Source organism: Corylus avellana, chromosome ca10, assembly GCF_901000735.1.
Source record: "Corylus avellana chromosome ca10, CavTom2PMs-1.0".
NCBI classification, from domain to species: domain Eukaryota; kingdom Viridiplantae; phylum Streptophyta; class Magnoliopsida; order Fagales; family Betulaceae; genus Corylus; species Corylus avellana.
The window spans coordinates 5,298,058-5,319,347 of record NC_081550.1 but is presented as its reverse complement, the minus strand read 5'-3'; the positions used below and the strand labels follow the sequence as shown (position 1 = coordinate 5,319,347).

Below are 21,290 nucleotides of genomic sequence, written 5' to 3'. Positions count from 1 at the left end.
AAACGCGAGTCTAAGCAAACTCGCAACAGATTTCTTAACACACACATACACAAAAAAACAAAACAAAACCAAAAAAACAAAACATAATTAAGCAAAAAGTTAAGGATAGAATTGTCGCAATTAGGTCAAAAAGGGATTTTTTTTTTAATTTTATTTTTATTTTTAGTGAAAAGGATAATGGTGGCTTGTTTGGGAAGGAAATTCTTCCCAACTTATCTCAATTTTTTTTTTCTCACTTTTTTCAGGTTGATTTGAAATCACTAACTCAACTCAACTCAAAATTTTTTAACTTTACTCAATATTTTTCTACCTAACTAATAAAAAAAATTAAAAAACCAAGAAAATTAAAAAATAAACAAATAAAAAAAAATATATTTAGTAGTGGTGACCGGACCACCCCTAAGAGTCTCAGGGGTGACTCCACCACCCCAGACACCTTGAGGGTGGCCTAAGACTATATATACTATTAAGATATGATAGTATACTAATACAAAAATTTAAAAATCAAGAAAATTAAAAAATATATATTTAGGGGTGGTTGCTATACCACCCCTAAGCCACACCCGGACACCTTGATGGTGGCCCGAGACTATATATACTATTAAGAGATAATAGTATATATATATATATATATATATATATATATATAAGTCTATTAAGGGTTTGTTGGATAGAGTTTTCTTCAAAATTGGGTTGGAGGAACTTCTTTCAACCCAGTTTATAAAAATAACATGTATCATTTCTTTTAATAACATGTGAGATGCACATGAGTTTTTAATATTATTTATTCTAACTTTGTCCCTATTATTAAAAAACATGTGTATCTCACATGTTTAAATGACATGTCATTTTTATAGACTGGAAGAAAACTTTGTCCGGGTTTATTTGGGTTTGAAATTCAAAAATAGCGATGTGAAAATGTGATTTTTAAAAACGCAACTAAGCGTTTGGCAAAATCACAGTTTGGCAATTTAACCTTAAAAATTTTGCATTTTTAAGAAAACATTTTCTTACCCGCAATTTAAAAACACAAATTTTCTACATTTTTAAATCCCAATTTTTTAATAGCACAATCCCAAACAAATTATTTTTTGTGATCGGTTTAAAATCTCATTTTTTGTTTATGAAATCACAATGCCAAAGCACCCTAAATAGCATTATTCTTATTGAATGAATGAAATATAATTAGTCAAAAAGAAGAAAAAAAAAATTATCAATAGTAGTATAAAATACTGTAAAAAAAATGAATAGCTACATTTTATCTGCATTTTTTTTTCTTCTTATTCGTCTATGATTGATTTATTTTTTACAAATAATTGATCTAATAATGTATGGTTTTATAAAATTTCATTGAGTTTTTCGTGGCGTCATGTCGCCTTTATAAAAAACGTTTTCGACTTAGCAATTATTTTTGTTCTGAATATTACGTTCGGGATACAAATGCACTTTATCCGGGCGGCATTTGTCGAACCCTGAGAGCTCGACACTAGAGCTTCTGAGAACTCTCTCTCTCTCTCTCTCTCTCGATTGTCAATGGCACCTCAACACGTGAAGTACCACTCGTGTAATTCAAAGCGTTTCGGACACCCACTGTGAACTGGTTCCTCTGCGCTAACTGCCAAAGAGAGCATGAGTCTGTGTCCCTCTTTAAGGACGCTCACAAAGTCTCGGACAAAGCGAACACTGGACGCTCTCAAGCTCTACCATTTCACATACCACACCAATCCTCCGTCGCAATCACATGCTGCCATTGCCTTTGACCCCAAAACTCCACCTGTAGAGTGTGGCTCAGGCAGCGTTCGCCATGCACGCCACCTGCTCGACAAAAGTACCCAGGAAGACCTTTCGCAATATAATCACTTGCTTTTCGAGTATTCTCGCGCTGACCGTAACCAAGAGGCTCTCCATCTCTTTGTGGGACTTAATCATTCAGGTTTACCTGTTGAAGGGTCGACCCTGTCGTGTGTGTTGAAGGTCTGCGGATGCTTGTTTGAACAAAACGTGGGCAGACAGGTGCATTGCCAATGTATAAGATCTGGGTTTGTGGAGGATGTTAGTGTTGGGACTGCTCTTGTTGATATGTACATGAAAACCGTGAATGTTGGAGATGGAAGGAGAGTTTTTGATGAGATGGGTGAGAGAAATGTGGTGTCGTGGACTTCGTTGCTCGCTGGTTATGCAAGGAACGGGTTGAGCGTTCAGGCCTTAGAATTGTTCTTTCGGATGCAGGTTGAGGGTATTAAGCCTAACCCATATACTTTTAAGACTGTTTTTGGAGCTTTGGCAGATGATGGTATGGTTGAGACGGGAATTCAACTTCATGCAAGTGTTATAAAGAATGGTTTTGAGTCTACCATGTTCGTGTGTAATTCTTTAATTAGTATGTATTCAAAGTCGGGGATAGTCGGAGATGCTAGAGCTGTGTTTGATAGTATGGAGAACAGGGATGAGGTTTCTTGGAATGGGATGGTTGCAGGTTATCTGACAAATGGGTGCAACTTGGAAGCTCTTGAAATGTTTTATCAAATGAGGCTTGTGGGTTTAAGGCTTACCCAGGTGATATTTGCTACTGTGATCAAGCTATGTGCTAACCTTAAAGAACTGGGTTTTACAAGACAGCTTCATTGTCGGGTTCTGAAAAATGGGTATGGATTTGAGCACAATATTAGAACGGCGCTTATGGTAGCTTACAGTAAGTGCAATGTTATGGATGATGCGTTTCAACTGTTCTCTATGATGCATGGATTCCAGAATGTTGTGTCTTGGACGGCCATGATCAGTGGGTACATACAGAATGGTGGAAGAACGCAAGCAGTGAATTTATTCTGCAAAATGAACCGGGAAGGTGTTAGACCAAACCATTTCACTTATTCTACCATCCTTACAGCTCAACCTGCTATTTCTATCTTCCAAGTACATGCACAAGTCATTAAAACTGATTACGAGAAATCACCTTCAGTAGGAACTGCACTTCTAGATGCTTACATTAAGATAGGCTATGTTGATGAAGCTGCAAAAGTATTTGAATTAATTGATGAGAAGGACATCGTGGCATGGTCTGCAATGGTAGCGGGATATGCTCAAAGAGGAGACACTGAGGGGGCTGTTAAAATTTTTCTCCAGTTGGCAAAAGAAGGGGTCAAACCAAATGAGTTTACCTTTTGTAGTGTCATTGATGCCTGTGCTGCACCTACAGCAGCTGTAGAGCAAGGAAAACAATTTCATGCGTGTTCAATCAAATCAGGATTAGCTAATGCTTTATGCATAAGTAGTGCTCTTGTTACCATGTATGCCAAGAAAGGAAATATTGAGAGTGCAAATGAAGTTTTCAAGAGGCAAGGTCAAAGAGACTTAGTTTCATGGAACTCAATGATCTCTGGATATGCACAACATGGTCATGGGGAGAAGGCTCTTCAGGTATTTGAGGAAATGAGAAGAAGAGACTTGGAAATGGATGATATAACATTCATTGGAGTCATTTCTGCATGTACTCATGCTGGTTTAGTGGATGAAGGTCAAAGATACTTCAACATGATGGTCAAAGATCACCACATTGATCCAACAATGGAGCATTATTCTTGCATGGTTGATCTATATAGCCGTGCAGGACTTCTTGAAAAGGCCATGGATATTGTAAATCAGATGCCATTCCCTGCAGGTTCAACTGTGTGGCGGACAGTCTTGGCTGCTTGCCGTGTTCACCGCAATTTAGAGCTGGGAAAACATGCAGCAGAGAAGCTCATTTCACTTCAGCCTCAAGACTCAGCTGCGTATGTCTTACTATCCAATATTTATGCTGCAACAGGAAATTGGCAAGAAAGAGCTAAGGTGAGGAAGTTGATGGATCAGAGAAATGTAAAAAAGGAAGCTGGGTACAGCTGGATTGAGGTTAAGAATAAGACCTACTCATTTTTGGCCGGTGATCTTTCACATCCCCTGTCAGATCGTATTTATGCTAAACTTGAAGAGTTACGTATCGCATTGAAGGATGCGGGTTATCAGCCTGATACAAATTATGTGCTTCATGATGTTGAAGAAGAACACAAAGAAACCATCCTTTCTCAGCACAGTGAGAGGCTGGCCATTGCTTTTGGGTTGATATCTACACCTCCAGGAACTCCTATACAGATTGTGAAGAACCTTAGGGTCTGTGGAGATTGTCACACTGTTATTAAGTTAATATCAATGCTTGAAGCCAGAGATATTGTTGTGAGGGACTCAAACCGATTCCATCACTTTAAAGGAGGTCTATGCACTTGTGGGGACTATTGGTGACACTCTCTTGGGGAAATGGGTTTTAGATGAAGTTTTCTGAAATTATCTCATGCCAAAGATAACTCCTAGGCAAAGGAGGCACATAATGTCTATGCGCTTCAAATTTATGTTGGCAATGTTATGGTTTAGCTTACCAGGTAAAGTAATTGACATATTGTTTAGGGTAGATTTTGTGCAGTGATTTATGAACTTGATGGTCTTTCTCATATTGTTTAGGGTAGATTTCTAACTTCCTCATAAAATCTTGTTTAAGAGAATTTTATACTTCCATGCCAATTGCTTTACAAGTTGCCTCTTCTTTTTTTCTCCGAATAAAATATGTCTTCACAAGATGTTCTCATATGTAATCATACCTTAATGAATTGGTATTTTCTTGTTACATTACACAACAGAACTAAATCTCTTCATGTCATTTAACGTCTAGGAATTGCTGAAGCAATACTTCACAACCAAAAGGCAAAATATTAGGCATAGGATCATGTTGTACTTATGGATGTCATATCTTGCATTTATTTCTACCTCTTATAGATTTGGTTTAGAGCAATGGATGGGATAATGGTTAAAACAAATGCATACTTTTAAACCCAAAATCTGACAAACATGTGTAACTAATATCTTGTTCCTAAACGGAAACCACGTTGAGACCAATAGGACTCCTGACCCTATGGATACCATTGCTCCATGTCAAGGCCCCAAACACAAAGCTCCCATTGCTGTTCTTGAAGGGGATGAAAGCAACCCTGAAAGACATCTTCTCCCCAGTTTTTGTAAACCTGAGGTTAGCGGGTGTAACTTTAACTATAACACCTGTTGGCTGATCAATGGATGCAACATATGTCGTTGGATCTTTACCATAATAAGTGACTGTTCGATAAACTGATAAACTTCCATTCATGTTGGCAACACCAATTGAAGGGTAATTAAAATCGTAGAAGGGTATAGGAGGGTTCCCGCAGTTTACTAGTTCCCCTGTAAGGTTTTTCAATTGTGCGGGGCTTGCGCCAGTACTGCAGAGAAAATTGATGATGTCATGGGAATTAAAATCATATATAAGTCCAGGATTGAGTGCTGCAGTTGGGTTAACGTGTCCAGATCCATAGTCAAAAGGCGTAGTCAGAGTGCCATTTGGATCCCTTCCTATGCTGTGTCGAGTATTATCTAGGATCATTGCTGTGAAACCATAAATTTGGACAATCAGAAACATTAGTTTGTAATTTTCTGACATTATTGTTTAGAAACAACTTACCTGTTGTCATTATTGCAGACTTTATGGCCGCTGGACTCCATGAAGGTTGATAAGATTTCAAAATTGCTGCAACTGCAGAAACATCTGGGCAAGACATTGAGGTGCCAGATATTATGTTATAATTGACAGATCGCTCAGCTGTAGCTGTAGTCGCCACTGGAGACCATGCTGCCAAAATATTCACCCCAGGTCCTGTGATATCTGGCTGCAACAGGAATATGCACTTTGTGTAAGACTTTATGAGGTTAACTTTTCCCTTTATGCTGCTTATCCTCAATTCGTTGCATGAATCATATCCCTTTTTCCCACCATGCTAACATAATCTTTTGTTTTTTGGAGTATTTGATGAAATATGCAAGCATCAATTAAAACTAAATAAACATACCTTAATAATATCTGGAGTTATAATATTTGGTCGCATGGAAGAAAACACTGCCACTTCTGGTGCAGGTTTAGTGTTCAAAACTGTTGTAGTTGGAACGATTCTACCAACTGGATTTCTACAATAGCAGAAATCAACTCAAACCACTGATTTTTTTTTTTACCCATGAATCCATGAATAATTAATTTTCAATTTCATTCATTTTGGAGCTCTCTTTTCTTCCATGGATAAGTTCTTATAAAGCTTGAAAAACTCACTTTTCTGTGATCATATATGCTTGAAGTTCTTCTGCTTCTTCTTGACCAATTAAAGTGCCTGGGATGACGAACTGAAAGCCAACATCTTTGACAGGTGGATCGACAAGTATCATTCCAACAGCACCAGCTTGTCTTAAAAATATGCTTTTTTCTCCTCGATTATCAAGAAAGGTTTCAGTTGTGCACACCACGATTTTCCCCTTAACCATGGTTGGGTCTAGTGTATTGTTCTTGCAAAAGCTGATACAGAAAGGAAAAAGAAGAAAGAAAAAAGCATTTTAAAGAAATAGATCAATGATGGCAGTTTAGAGGTCTTAGGTCGGGTTGAGCATCATAGATTCAGGCATTGTATCCCCAAGTCAATTAAATTATATATATTCATCACCGGGGTTTCTGAATAATCTAACATTTCTGATAGGTACTTGGAAAATATAGAAAATGCTAAAATTACTAAAATGTGGTTATAAGGATGAATTTTTTGAAGATTAGGAGAATAATGTTTAAAAAATAATTCATCCAGCATGAACATTAGTAGCATCTTTTTGTAGGTAACAAATAGAAGCAAAGTTGTTTACATAAAATTTGTGTATCAAGTAATACTAGATTAAATTGCTTCAAACATACTAAAGAAATTACATATAATTGAGGAAGAAAATAAAAATTCTGGTTAGACTGTGATTATGTTTTAATTCGAATTTGCATAAAATGGAACTAAATTGTGATTAACATATTGACCATAGCTGGGGTAGAAACCAAATCATGTATTAATTAGGGCTGCTATTTTCCCCTCAAATACAGAGGATACCTAGCATTCTTTGCTGTAACTCCAGGGGCGGCTGCAGAACTCCCAGCTATCAAACCATAAGAGGTTTCCATCTTGATTGGGTTTAGAGAGAAACCCTGAAATGGCAAAATTTCCATCTTAAATAAAAAACTGACCCATATAACTTCTTTTGTGAACCGCATGTAATGGAATATGCCAAATTTACCTTTAAAACTTTCAAATTTCCTAGATAAATGTTTGAATTGAATTCCCTGTCTATTGTGCTTGCAGCAACAGTAAGAATCCAAGTAGCAACATTGGTTGCAGTACCTGGGAAAGCTGAGTTTCCAGCTGAAGTAGAAACTAGAATCCCTCTTCGGAATGCATGGAAAGCTCCAATCGAGATTGCATTTTGAAAGTAAGCAGGCTGGGGAGGAGAAGGGCCAAGGGAAAGAGAAAGGATATCAACACCATCACTAATCGAGTCATCCATGGCAGAAAGAACGTCTGCATCGCTGCACATGTCAAACCAACAAGCCTTGTAGATGGCAAGCCTGGCACTTGGAGCACCGCCTCTTGCAGTGCCTCTGGCCATACCAAACAAGCTGACATTAGCTACCACTGATCCGGCTATTGTTGAGGCAGTGTGGGTTCCATGCCCATCACTATCTCGAGCTGACCGGAACAAAGGGAAGGCGTTAAAAGATTCAAGAGGCCCAGTCTCTGCTTCAAACCCTTTCAAATAGAACCGGGCACCTATAATCTTCCTGAAAATTCCAACCCAAATGAAATTGTTAGCCTCATGGTATTCCCTTGGCAATTTGGCTGTATGGATCTACCACATATTCAATGGAGATATGATTGTTTCATAGCTCAGGAAGAATGGTGTGTTGATCATGGGAATGGGTTGTTTAATGTTCAAAAATTTTGGTACCTGTTGCAGTTGGCCAATGTAAAACGTTCACCAGTAACACATTCTCCCTTGAATTTCTTGGGCACAGGACCCAATCCTTGATCATTGAAGCTATTTGATTCAGGCCAAATTCCTGCACAATACAATTTAAATGATATGATATGTTGGCAATGGAATAAAAAGAGAATTCGATGAGAAATTAAGATATGGGAGTATTTACCCGTGTCAATGACACCAACAATGATATTTGAATTTGAGTCTGTTGGCATGTGATTATATTGGTGAATAGAATCTATTCCTAGAAATTCCCATGAATGTGTTGTTTGGAGCCTATTCATCTTGCTCTCAAACACAGAAACAACCGAATCATGCTCTGCAGCAGAAGAAAAAGTGGAGTTGGATCATATAATATTTTGTTTTTTTCCAAAAAAAAAAAAAAAATCATATAATTGATTAAAAATTTGTTAGATTGTTTATTTGGTTTTCCATTTTCTACCCTCTAACAGGCTCTTCTTCTTCTTACTAATATGAATTTCAGAAGATCATTTTCAGGTACCTGTGAGTTGCTGTGCTTGCTCTGGTGTAAGCATTGCTGAGAAGCCTCTGAAGCTTTTACTGTAATGGTGAACTGCCGCTTGTTGTGCTCCATCAAACCTGAGAAATTATTTACTTTTAGCAAGATTCTATCTAGCAGGAAGTACAAGACCACTGAAATAGCATTTTGCTGCACATAGTTGTTTAGAATCGAGGACTCACATCGGGCTAGCCAAAATAGCTAAAAGGTTATTTTGATTAGTTCTGTAAAAAAAAGTTTTACATCCAACTAGCTACTTTGGCTAAAGATTTGACTAACTAAATTTCAATACATAAATTTTTTTTTTTAAAATAAAAAATAAAGAAGAAGTAAAAAGAAAATCTGATTCTCTTTCCTCTTTGAATTAAGTGAAAATAGATAAAGAAATAATATTTTAAATAGAATAATGAAAGTGAATAGTTAAGCCAGATATATAAGTACTTTGAAAAAAATGGTAGCTAAAGTAGAAAAAAAAAATGTGTATTTTAGTTAAGTTTTATCTAAATATTTGTTGAACCGAATATGAATGCTTACCCAGTAACTGAAGCAAGCATTTCATGGTTGGCTCTAACCACAGATTCCGAATTCGGGTGGGAGTGCTCCCCCATGTACACTATGTAATGCTGCAAATCACACACAGGAAGAGAAAGAAAACCTGAATTAGTTATATAAAAGATCTTTATGCATGTAACAATGCCAACAATTTTTTTTTTCTTTCTAATTGAATTGGGAAAAGAGGGATCAGTGACAGCACTTTAATTTGAATAAAAGGACACATCTCATTATTGGATTTCATGGTTTTCCCATGCTATACCTCTTCTTTTCATTTTTTTTTTCTTCTCTCTCTCTTGGGTGAGGAGTTTAAGACACATGTTTTCTAGGATATTAACAGAGGTAGCTTTGCCCGTCTAATATTCATAATCTTAACCAAAAAAAACTTCTCATTTTCCTTTTGTTAAAAAGAAAAAGAAAGTATGAGTTTCAAGATGTATGATATAAATTTAGGGTAAACCTCACCCTTGCAAATCAATTTGCAAGAAGAGAGTGCCCAAGAACTTCTATACACGTGGTTAAAATTGTATTTAAACCACGTGAGACATTTAGGATCGTAATGTATAAGTTGCATGAAAAATGCTTAAATACTATAATTTTATCCAACAAGGCTGACGTGGCACTTCCAACTGACCGTTGAAAAGAGATCCAATGGTTGATTTGAAGTGACACGTTAACATTGTTGGATAATTCCCTCTCACCTTACCTTTGTACTGGAAGCGATAGCATGCACGAAAGCATATCTTATTAAGAACAGAAGAGTGAGAACTTTAACGGGACTCATCATGATATTGAGAAAAAAAAAAAAATTATATACTGAAAAATTAAGAGAAAGATTGTAGTAGCTGAAAGAAGTGATTTGTAAAAAAGCATTCATTCCCTTTATATACAAATTCTAAATGCATATTGCCGGCTAACTTGATGTGTAAGTTAAAGTTTTCATATAAGCTCAGATTACTCAGAGGAATTCTTCTGGCCGGCGGCTCATATTGTGTTTGAGAAATGAAAGTTTCAAATGTAATGAGGATGTATATAAAAGAGAAGAACATTTTCTGCAGAAATTGGAAGTAAGCTATTGGATGATGCTAGAGAGTATAAAGAATATGCTTACTGTAGCATTGTCATTGCAAAATGTGGCTTCTGCAGAATCCATAAATTAAAATACAAACAAATCATTACATAAATATATATTGGTCAATTAATGAAGAACAATCTTGCCATTGTTTATTAAGAACCGGCTAAGACTCTGTCTTCCTTTATCATCATATCATTGAGTTTTTTAAGCCTAGCGGAGAACCTAAGGTGTGAAGGTGACCCTTCTTTTTTTTTTTTCTTTTTTTTTTTTTTCATATAGGTACGATAAAATTACATTAATAGAAAGAAACTAAATACAATGATCAGCCTGGTCCAATGCTTCTTGGTATGCGCGCCAAGAATGGTGATTTTTGAAACAGTTTGTAAGTAAGCTTCCTTGGAGTGGCGTTTGCAGCAGCAACATCAATTAGGAGGATTGCACTAATGTCAACCAAGCTGTAGCCACGATCGAACAGATACGGTCCTGAGTTGGATTGAACGAAGTGGCCGCAAATAATGTTTTAATTTGCTAGACTTCTTCCACTTATAAATACCTTTGTATACACAATTTTATACAAAGAGTGAGGCGTGATTGTTCATTAAGAAGAAGATTCTAAAGCCACTGGCTATGGGAGGCAAATGAGTCATTTCCCAGAGTTACAAACTGGTTTGAAAAATATTTCTATCCTTGGGGTTTATTGGCCCCCGAGCTGATTTTTCTTTTCAAGAGTCATTCAAAAGTTTCTACTTTGTTACCAAAATTCTTGTATTAACCTCGCTTTATTTTCTTGCTTATTATCTGGATTTTGATAATTTAATCTGTGGTGTTTGGCTTAATTATTGATCCAATTGATAATATGAATTACGATAGAAATGAGATTTTGTTGTGTTTAATAAAGAGAAATGTTATTTTTTCATCTCCCATCCATCTTCGTCCATATTTTTTTAAAAAAATTAACTGTTGAATATGTATGTAGGAATAGGATTCAGGAGAACTTAGAAAAGAGATGGATGAGAGATGAAATAATAGCACCTCTTTAATAAAACATTGGGGTCAATCCGTAATGGGGGTAGAGGCTGTAAAAACAGATCGGATAGTCCATAAATCCCTGATTTTCACCAGCCCTAGCCCTTGCACTCTTAAATCATCACATGCACATGATCATGTTCAACATTCTACAGCCATAATTCTGAAACTGTTCTTTACACAATTTGGAACAAGCAATTTCATAAACCTCAGTATTAACATCTGAATACAGAAAAGGGGAAGTCAAGTCACCTTCCCCACGTAAAGAAGCATAAGAAAAAGGATATAATTCACTGGATCCAGCACTGATAAATAAAATACAAATCATACCAATGTAACTCACAACTAGTGTGGATCAATGGCGCGAAATTTTTTATCAAATTCCTCAACCCTCCTCTCCAAACTCCTTTGTGAATCTCTCATGAACTTCAAGGTCAGTTTTACTCACTGTAGGCCTCTGCCTTGCAATCACCTTGTCAAAATCTGTTTTTGAGATAGGGGGTGGAAGGATCTGCATGGGTGTTCATCATCAACAACAATATGATTAACTTTGTAGATAAATATGCATCATAAGAAACTGGAGTTATTCAAAAAATTTCTGCATGTATTCTAAGAACATTTGACATTTCTTTTAGTTAACTAATGCCCATGAATTTGGCCAGACTGAATTGAAATGATATTCATTCACACCATTCATGCGTTTGGAACAAAAATGAATTGAATTTGAATCCATGTGTTTGGAATCCCAACTAAAATACATGAATTGATTTAAATTATAATTCCTGTGGGACAAGGACTACATCGCATCAAACTTTCTTTGATTTCCAATTCATTTCAATTCACTTAAGACCCCTTTATACCAAATCCCAAAATAAACCCAATTAATTCACACATCAAATGCATAATAATTCTATTTATGTCTAGTCCAAACAAATGAATTGAATAGCAAAAACAATTTCATTCATTTAATTAATGTGTTGAATTCTGAATTTGAATAGTAATCAATTTCGTCCCAATGAATTGAATAGAATTTGAAGTCAATTCAATCACAAATTGGTTCTGGATAGAGTGATTTTGTGCTTGACAGGTGATCTAATTTATTAATTTGACTATCATCCTAAAGATGCATTCAACATGAGACTCTTGTGTGCATCCAAATGATACAGAGACCACCATAAACTTAACAGAGAGCAGGGAAAAAGGTAAAACAGCAGTTATTCATATCTAAACTATCTGCCAATACCTGTGAAGCAAGTCCTTGTGCTGCCAGCTCCTGCATGGAAATTTGGACAGCACCTGGCTGTTTTGGTCCGCATGGCATCCACATATTATTAGAAGTCTTAACAAAGAACATTGCATCTTGTGTTTTACGAACAGGTTCAAACAGGACATCCTTAACCTGCCAACGTCGAGAAAAAACGAAAGGGGCACCACAGTAAGCTATTTCCAATTGACCCTCCCTTAAATCATTCATAAAATTAAGGACAACCTGGAATAAATTTTTTTTTTAAATAACATCAAGCATCTCATATCTGTATCACACTTACACAAACAGCAACATCTGAACCTGAAAAACCTTCTGTCCTGCTAGCCAAATTTTCAAAATCACTTTCAGTTAAATTGTGAGGAGTATCCCCTAGATGCACCTGTTAGGGTAAAACAAACCAAACAAACAATCGTCAAGGTTCTTCTACATGAAAATGATGCTCATGTAACCAGATGCCCTTTTCTTCTCTTATTTTACTAAAGCAAAAAAAAAAAAAAAAAGTTCTGCTGGTGTCTTTTACTTTGAACATATGCTGCCGTGCCTTCAAATCTGGTAGAGGAATGTATATGCGTTTGTCAAAACGCCGTCGGATAGCCTGCAATTAGTACTGCTTAGCAACAATCTAAATAATAGTTCTGCTGGTTCAAGACAAAATTACAAAAACAAACTTATCATGTTTCCCTTTACCTGGTCTAGAGCATAGGGGGTATTTGTAGCTGCAAGAACGAGAACTTTCTCATCATTGTGTCCTACACCCTAAAATGTAAGGAAAAAAAAAAAAAGATCCAGTCAAATTAAGATTGAATATATTGAAAGAATTTATCAACCTATCCAGGGAGATTTATTGCATGGCTTGACAATTTGTTATGGTAGTTCATGAAATTTTCTACATTAAGTTCTCTCTTAATCAGGGGCACCAAAATGCTATTATACATCTACCTATCGCAACCAAACTTAATTAGCAGTATACATTGCAAAACCTCAATAATAAGTACCATAATCCTTTAGCAATATCATAGAGGAATGGTTTGGCTTGAATGCAAGAATTAACTTGGCTCAAGAGATCATGGTAGCGACCAGGCTTTCAACAACCAAGGCTTGGTGAAGGGACTCACGGTCTGCAGTTTCCAAATTAAAACAACAACCACCACCACAAAAATTCAATGGGGTTAACTTAACAGACATTATGAGCCAGTGTTTGAAAATGCTCGAAACCAGATGAGGTGAAATGGTTAAAACCTATAAGCACTGATCAAGAACATCATATAAAAGTTTATGCAAAGACTACACCAATTTATGAGCTACACTACTGTAAATTGTAACTCATCATCTTTACAACATTACACTAGGTTAAAAACCAATTTGATGACAAAAAATTATTAATAAGAATTGACATTGTGATAAGTGGTTGACCATTTTATACTTATATTGCCTCAAACGGGCTCTCTAACTATATGTCCAAGATTTTAAGATATTATTTCTTCTTTCTTGATAAGTAATCGAACTATCACTAAAAGTGATACAAGAGAACTGGAAAATATTCATAGATAAAGTAGATAATATAAATTAAAAAGGAAAATTTAGGCAACAGAAATTTGAAGTTCTTCCAACCATACAAATGACTACCTGCATCTGCACAAGAAGTTCAGTCTTGATACGCCTAGAAGCTTCACTCTCATTGCCTTCACCACGCTGACCACATAATGAATCTATTTCATCAACGAAGATGATGGAAGGAGCACTTTCACGAGCCATTTGGAAAAGGTTTGAAACTAACTTTTCACTTTCACCCATCCACTTAGAGACCAGGTCCGATGAAGAAACACTATAGGGTTAAAAAAATTAAAAACAATTGGTAACACATGCAAACTATTTATGCCATTCCAAAAACAAACAAAAATCACTACAAATATGGGCAAAAGGAAGAAAAATCTGCATTGAAATGCAAGAAATAAGAAAGCCACAGACAAATACATGCACAAAGATGAACATGAGGGATACCTGTATGTTTGTATACATGCATATAAACACACGTATATCAATAATAGTTGACATGATTATTCAGCTGCTGTGAGTGGTGGTTTGTTGTTTGGATTCTCTGTGGGGATAGGGGTTGATATTTCTCATCTCTTGTTTGCAGATGACCTTTTGATTTTCTGTAGGGCTAACCCAAATCATCTGTGCATTTTACGGTGCTTGTTTTTATTATTTGAAGCTATGTCGGTCTTGAAGAAAAACTTAGCCAAGTTAGAATTGGTTCCGACGGGAAATGTTGTTAATGTGTATGGGTTGGCTTGGATTTTGGGTTGTGGGGGCATCCTTTAAAGCTAAGCATTTTTGGGACGATGTTATCGAGAAGATAGAACATTAGTTGGCAAGTTGGAAACAATTGTATTTGTCTAAGGTGAGATGATTACCCAAAGCACCTTATCCAATTTACCCACATATTTCATGTCCCTCTTTCCCCTCCCTTTGAGTGTTGCTAATCGTATCGAGAAAATTCATCGTGATTTCTTACAGGGTGGGATGGGCAAAGAATTCAAATATCATTTGGTAAGTTGGCCAAAGGTGTGTACGCCGATTTCTAAGGGAGGGTTGGGGACTAGGAACCTTTTGAGGTTCAACCTTTCTCTCTTGGGTACATGATTGTGGCGATGTGAGCTTGAGAGAGAGGCTTGGTGGAGAGTAGTGGTGGTTGCTAAATATGGAAGTTTATGGGGAGGGTGGTGTTCTAGTGAGGTTAATGGGGCTTATGGGGTGGGTTTATGGAAGAACATTAGGAGGGCTTGGGGGAAGTTCAATAGTCACACCAGATTTTATATGGAGGATTGTTCCAAGGTTAGATTCTGGCATGATCGTTGGTGTGGGGATATGGCCCTTAAGGAGGCATTTCCTAATTTATTTGGTATTGCTCATGCAAAGGATGCTACAACCGGGGTGCTCATGGATTTTTTTGGAAGTGCCATTCGGTGGAATGTGAGCTTGCTAGAGCGGCTTAGGATTGGGAGGTGGATGTCTTTGCCTTGCTCTACAGATTGTTGTATTTAGTTAGAATGATAAGGGAAGGGGAAGACAGGTTGTGATGGATTCCTTCTAAAAGAGGATTGTTTGGTGTTAAATTCTTCTACAGGGTCATGGATTCTCATGTGGCTTCTGGTTCGTGTAGAGAAGTGTTTGGAGGACTAAGGCTCCTATGAGGGTGGCCTTTTTTTTTTTGTGGTCGAAGGCACTAGGGAAGATCCTTACCATAGACAATCTTCGGAAGCAGCACATCATTGTGGTTGATTGGTGTGTTATGTGCAAAAAGGATAGAGTCTATATGAACCATTTTCTCCTTCATTGTGAGGTTGCTTGTGCCATATGGAAAGTTTTCTTCAATCGATTTGGGTTGTTGATTTGTTTGCTTCTTGGTGAATTGTAGGCAACACTCAAAAGTGTTGTTTAAAAGATGGTGCATTTGTGCCTTTTGTGGTGTCTTTGGAAAGAAAGAAATGATAGGTGTTTTGAGGACCATGAGAGGATTTGTAGGAGTTGATTTCTTTTTTCTTCTATTCTTTGTATCCTTGAACAGCTGCTTTTGTTTATTCTTTAGTGATTTGTTATCATGACTTTTTTGTTCTTTTTATCCCTAATATTTAGGTGGCTTCTCTTGTATACTCCCCGTGTATTTGGGGGCGTCTTATGCTTTTAATAATAATTTGATTATCTTAAAAAGAAGAAGTAATATTTGACATGATATGCCCATCAATTGACAAAGGAGAAAGGCAACTCTAAGGGTTCCCAGAAAGAATTAAAATCATTTGGCAGGAGATATTCTCATAAAACATTGTGAAACCCAAGCTGCTATTCTTGGTTAAACTGTAAGAGCATAACCCACTTCTTTCTTTACTGTGTTTTTTTTTTTTGGGGGGGGGGGGGGTGTGGTTGGAAATGAACCTGACAGAATCATAATAAGCCCTTCATTGGCTTAGCCATCGCCAATTTAAAGGCCATAATCTTTAATGGAGAATAATTTTCCCTTTAAAAGGCTTATTATATATATGGAAGGAAATCATAGACAGAATAGGACAAGAAACTCAGGGAACTCAAACTTATGTCACATATCACTTGAGATGCCTCGACTTTGACAGACTAAGAGCATCTCCAGCAGATGCTTCAAAATGAAATTTTTGCTATAGTGAACTTTCATACACTTCCGAATTTTTTTGTTATTTTCTCTCCCCTTTCTCTCCCCCTCTCCCTCAACAAAGGATTTTTTTTTTTTTTTTTTGCTTCTCCAGCAACGTAGGCATTCTGGTCTCCAGCCCATGGCTGAAAAACCAGTTCACACAAGTTGAGCTCCGAAGCTTGAAATCTTCACATAATTCTAATCGAGCTCTCAAATTTATTTATTTATTTTTCAAATTTGGATGACGATATCATCTTCAAGCTGTACAAATGCTCATGAACTGCACATCACTCATAAACAACTTGGATGACGACGTCGATTTCGAGTCCTTCCTCAGAGTCAGACCAACAATAACCTATGAGGTTGCCACCAAAAGTGAAGTTTTCGAGTAATCAAAATCAACCCACCTTAAAAAAAAAACATCTCAGATAAGCCAATCTCCCTACACTTCCCAGAAATCAATAAGCCTATTCGAGACTAACACATATGCCTCAAACCCACTTCAAATTACAAACCCAAGCTACATTCATGCTTGTCATACTTTTATGGATGGGACTAGGGTCTTTTGGAGCAGCTGGTGTTGTGGCTCCGAGCATGGCCACTTTTTAGGGGTTTCTGGGTCGAAGTGGCAAGACTACTGCGTAGGGTAAAATTGGGGCTGGTAGCTTTCGGTGAGAGGGATAGAGAGAGAGAGAGAGAGAGAGGGAAGACTTGGAAAAGTAATATTCAAATAAAATAAAGAGTAGAATAGAGAATTTATTGGAGTGTACAGAAAAGGCAGTAGCTAAAATAGAAATTTGCGCTTTTTTTTTCTAGCTATTTTAGCTAGTATTGTTGGAGATGCTCTAAGGCAACTTGTAGACTCATGGCACTCAAATTAAAGATACAGATACCTAAATGCCTTTTACATAGCATGGGGAAATATCAAGGATCAATAGATGCTGTAGATTCATGCACTATGGCCTTCAATTTTCAGCAAAAGAGAGGAGAGAAGCCTGTATTCTAGTAAATTGATGGTCTTAACATGCAAGGGAGCTATTGACAAAGCCATTAACTTATTACATCAAATAGGGAGTGACGAAATTGTGACAGTTCACAAAGTCATCAAAATGGTAACTGCAAGATCATCAGCATCAGTAGATGCTCCATAGCACAGGGAAAAGATACATAATATTTATGCAAGCAAGAGACCCTCTACATACATTCAAGACAAGTGGACATTTCAAATAAACAATTAAGTTGTTGACTTTGTGATGATGGATATTATACCTGAAAAAGGTAGAATCTGCTTCAGTTGCAACAGCCTTGGCCAAGTATGACTTTCCAGTTCCAGGCGGCCCATACAATAGAAAAGCCCTCCATGGTCGTCTCTTGCCTAAAAGAGAGTAAGTGGGAAAAACATTAATTTTTTAGAAAATGAATCAAGTATTTTTTTTTTTTTTTTGATAAGTAAATCAAGTAATTTTAGAAAACATTAATTTTTTTTTCATCAGAAAATGAATCAAGTATATATATGCAAGACCTATAATTGTTGACATTATAAATCTGACTTTCACACAATTCACAGGGTTCAACAAGTAATCAATATTTCACGATCAAGGGTGTAGTACTATGGATGGAGCAGTTAAATGAGGAATAAAAATAGACTAGTAATCAAAGTCACTGACTTGATTCTCCCCATCAGTTCAGAGTAAATAACAAGACGGGAAGTCCCTGATCATGACAAAGATTTTCCTTGCTCAAACTGAAATACTTTATCACATCTACTTACAAAAAAAAAAAAAAAAAAAAGCTATAAAACAAAAGCAAATTACTGCTTTCAGGTGTTGATAAAAGACCCCCTAATATTCTATCAGTAAACGAAAAACTCTGCTCAATTCTTACTTCGAAAAAAAATTAAATTAAGTACATTTTCATCCAGCACTGCCTTCCAAAACCAAATTTCCAACTTTAATCACAAGCAATAGCAATCGAAAGACAACACAAACTACAAGAATCAGTACACGTACATAACCAATAACTCCAACTATGCATGTGATTATAAATCACACAAATTTCAAACTCCTAACCATTCCCCATTATCCCAACAAATAAAATCCCACAATTTCAATTTCACCAAAAGTATTTGTATTGGCATTAGCATAGTGTTTGAATCGAAACAAACCGGTAAAGAACTGCGGAAACTTGACGGGCAGTATGACAGCCTCCTGGAGCGACTGCTTGGCCATCTCAAGGCCCGCGACGTCGCTCCACTTGACGTTGGGCTTCTCCCTCACAATCGCGGAGTTCAAGCCGGACCTGAGCTTGGCCTGCTCGGGGTCCTCTCCGTCCCCCCCACCCTCGCCGTCCTTGGGCTTCGTCTTGGGCCTGGCCACCACCGCCCCTTCGCCGCCGTTGGAGGCCGGGCCAGGCCCGCCGTCGTCAAGCACAGCCCGGATCTCCTCGGCCCGGCGCAGGTACTCGGTGAACTTCTGTGTGATGGCCTCCTTGATCTTAGGGTTCTTCTCGTACTTGAGGTGCGTCTTGAAGTACTCCAAGGCGTTCATGTACAGCGGGAACGCCTTCGCGTAGTTCCCCGCATTGTCTTCCTGCACGGCCTGCTTCACATACTCTATCGCCTGCTCCTTGAAGTTGCTGTACATCTTTCGCCCACCACAAATCGCATAAGCAAACAGGTATCGCCCAAAGAGAACAGCAAAAATCTTTGTTTAAGAAAAAAAATGAACCCTAAAATTCTGAAAGGCTCATCGGAAGTGGCTTTGGAGGCGGTGAGCTTTGGTTTTGGGTTAGAAATTGAGGCGATCGGAACTAATTTTCCCTAGGGATTTTGTTTGTGCGATCGGTTCTTGATTTGGATTGAAGGAAAAGGAGAGAGGAATTTTCTTCTGTGTAACGCGTCTGTGAATTGGGATACGTTGGTGTCTTTGGTTAAGCGTTCGTTGTTTTTTTTTTTTCTTTTTTTCTTTTTTTTCTTTCCCTTTCAAAAGTCTATTGGATGGTCAAGAGAACCTCCTGTGCGTCTAGGGACTAGGGGTGGGGAAGGGAAGGTTCTTGCTTGGAAACTTGGAAGGGTGGAATTTCGTGGGGAGGATAACATTGGCAAGTTCAGTTTTGCTTTGGAAGCTAGTTTTTAAAGTTCTAAAATTGGAGAAAAATTAAAACAAATTGAACATAAAAAATAAAAATAAAATAAAATAATTTATATATATAATTTAAATTAATCTTTAAAGTTTACTCTTGTATCAAAGCAATTAATGTGGTATAAAAAAAATATATATATTATATACTACACCTCCATCATACCCCCATTTCATTATGTTATTGTGGTAGTATCGGGTGGCCAAGCCACATTAGGGCATGTTGGAGTTGTGGACCCCATAAGCTTTTCAAACTTTTTTTTTTCTTTAACATAATTAAGAAAAATTTTGAAAATTGCCTATACACATTTGTCATTTAAAAAAATAAAAAATTAAGAGAGGCTCACTTGGTCTTTTGAAAATCAGTGTCTTTTTTTCTTTTTTCTTTTTTATTCACTCTTGAAGTCTTTTATTGAATTATTGGTAACCATCTTCTTTTTTCTGGTTAGTAAAGGTAAAAATGATATATTATTTTGGTTGCATCACCTATCAAGCACTATTTGTTACTTAAAGAATATTATAAGATTCACATAAAATTAGTTGGTAGAAAATTTCAAAAGATATATGTTTGAAACAAAAAAAAAGGAAGCTGGGTAGTGTTCATAATCAAAGCAAAAAAGTAAACACTCTTATTGTATATAATTTATTCCATGATTACTTATATATATATATATATGTGTGTGTGTGTGTGTGTGGGCGCACTTGTCTCTATGATTGTTTATTTGTTATTTATCAATGATTGTTTCTCATGTAATTGTAATTTAAATTTAATTTAAAAATTGAAGTTCATGAATCACAATGTCAAAATTAAAAATTATTTATTCATAAGAAAAAGAACTTGACATTTCAAAAAGTAGTATAATGTTGGATTTTAATGACGAAACTTCAAATCTTAAAGGGTTGTTAAAGAATATCATTCAGAAACTCTAATTGTGGAAACCTAATAGTTGCAGTTGAAAACATTTATTTTTTATTGTAAACTGCGTTTATTATAATTTTAATTTGGCCCTTTCAATAGTAAATTTTTGGCTTCGTCACTGGTTATATCCATCTGTCCTTGAATTCTTTTTAACAAAAGCTGGTCCAAAAACTAATGTGCACACCTAAGTCAACCCAATAAGATAAAAATATATAAAAATACAGTTTTTAGCATTACTGAGTAGTTAGTATAATAATTATTGTAAACATAATTGGGATTATAGTGATATAAAAATTAACTTAAAGGTCATTGCATATCAGATCATATCAAATTAGTTAGACATTATACCATGTAGTGAGATGATATTGTTGATGATGTCGACATCAATTGATGTTTTACAATTTTCATCAACAAAAGCTAGAAGAATGTGGGCGAATGGAATAGGTACAATGTTAAATAAGGTTGTCATGTGGGGAAAAAAAGAAGAAGAAAAACAAACAAAAAAGGAAGAGGGTAGACACAATCTCCCTCTAGCTGCTGTTGTGGTGGGGATGAACATAACCTTTAACTCAAATCTAAACATTACGACCCAAAATATATGTTTTGGCAACACTGAAAACCAAACACATTTTGAATGCAATATTCCACTTATCTCCATGTCTAATTTTTATTTGGTGACACTTGCTCTTGAGATCAATTTTGAAGAAGACATTACAGCTTGATAATTGATCCAACA

The 21,290-nt window shown here is 36.5% G+C and overlaps 3 protein-coding genes across 3 annotated transcripts; 1 reads left to right on the top strand and 2 right to left on the bottom strand.

Moving 5' to 3' along the window:
• Window positions 1-1,461: 1,461 nt before the first annotated feature.
• Window positions 1,462-5,628, top strand: LOC132164757 (pentatricopeptide repeat-containing protein At2g27610). Its single transcript, XM_059575312.1, has 2 exons — window positions 1,462-4,412; window positions 5,540-5,628. Exon 1 carries the CDS (start codon window positions 1,630-1,632, stop codon window positions 4,273-4,275), a length of 2,646 nt encoding a protein of 881 aa, XP_059431295.1. The 5' UTR covers window positions 1,462-1,629; the 3' UTR covers window positions 4,276-4,412; window positions 5,540-5,628.
• LOC132162789 (subtilisin-like serine-protease S) lies at window positions 4,898-9,018 on the bottom strand. Its single transcript, XM_059573019.1, has 10 exons — window positions 8,945-9,018; window positions 8,393-8,490; window positions 8,057-8,209; window positions 7,889-7,969; window positions 7,150-7,748; window positions 6,966-7,060; window positions 6,161-6,400; window positions 5,907-6,021; window positions 5,522-5,726; window positions 4,898-5,445 (listed from the first exon to the last, which is right to left on the bottom strand). Exons 1-10 carry the CDS (start codon window positions 9,016-9,018, stop codon window positions 4,898-4,900), a joined length of 2,208 nt encoding a protein of 735 aa, XP_059429002.1.
• A 2,183-nt stretch (window positions 9,019-11,201) lies between these two features.
• LOC132163601 (protein SUPPRESSOR OF K(+) TRANSPORT GROWTH DEFECT 1) lies at window positions 11,202-19,576 on the bottom strand. The gene is made up of 8 exons (XM_059573948.1): window positions 18,663-19,576; window positions 17,768-17,873; window positions 13,957-14,155; window positions 13,018-13,086; window positions 12,851-12,925; window positions 12,611-12,709; window positions 12,307-12,462; window positions 11,202-11,574 (listed from the first exon to the last, which is right to left on the bottom strand). The coding sequence occupies exons 1-8, from the start codon at window positions 19,138-19,140 to the stop codon at window positions 11,449-11,451; spliced, it is 1,308 nt and encodes a 435-aa protein (XP_059429931.1). The 5' UTR covers window positions 19,141-19,576; the 3' UTR covers window positions 11,202-11,448.
• Between the last annotated feature and the right edge of the window lie 1,714 nt (window positions 19,577-21,290).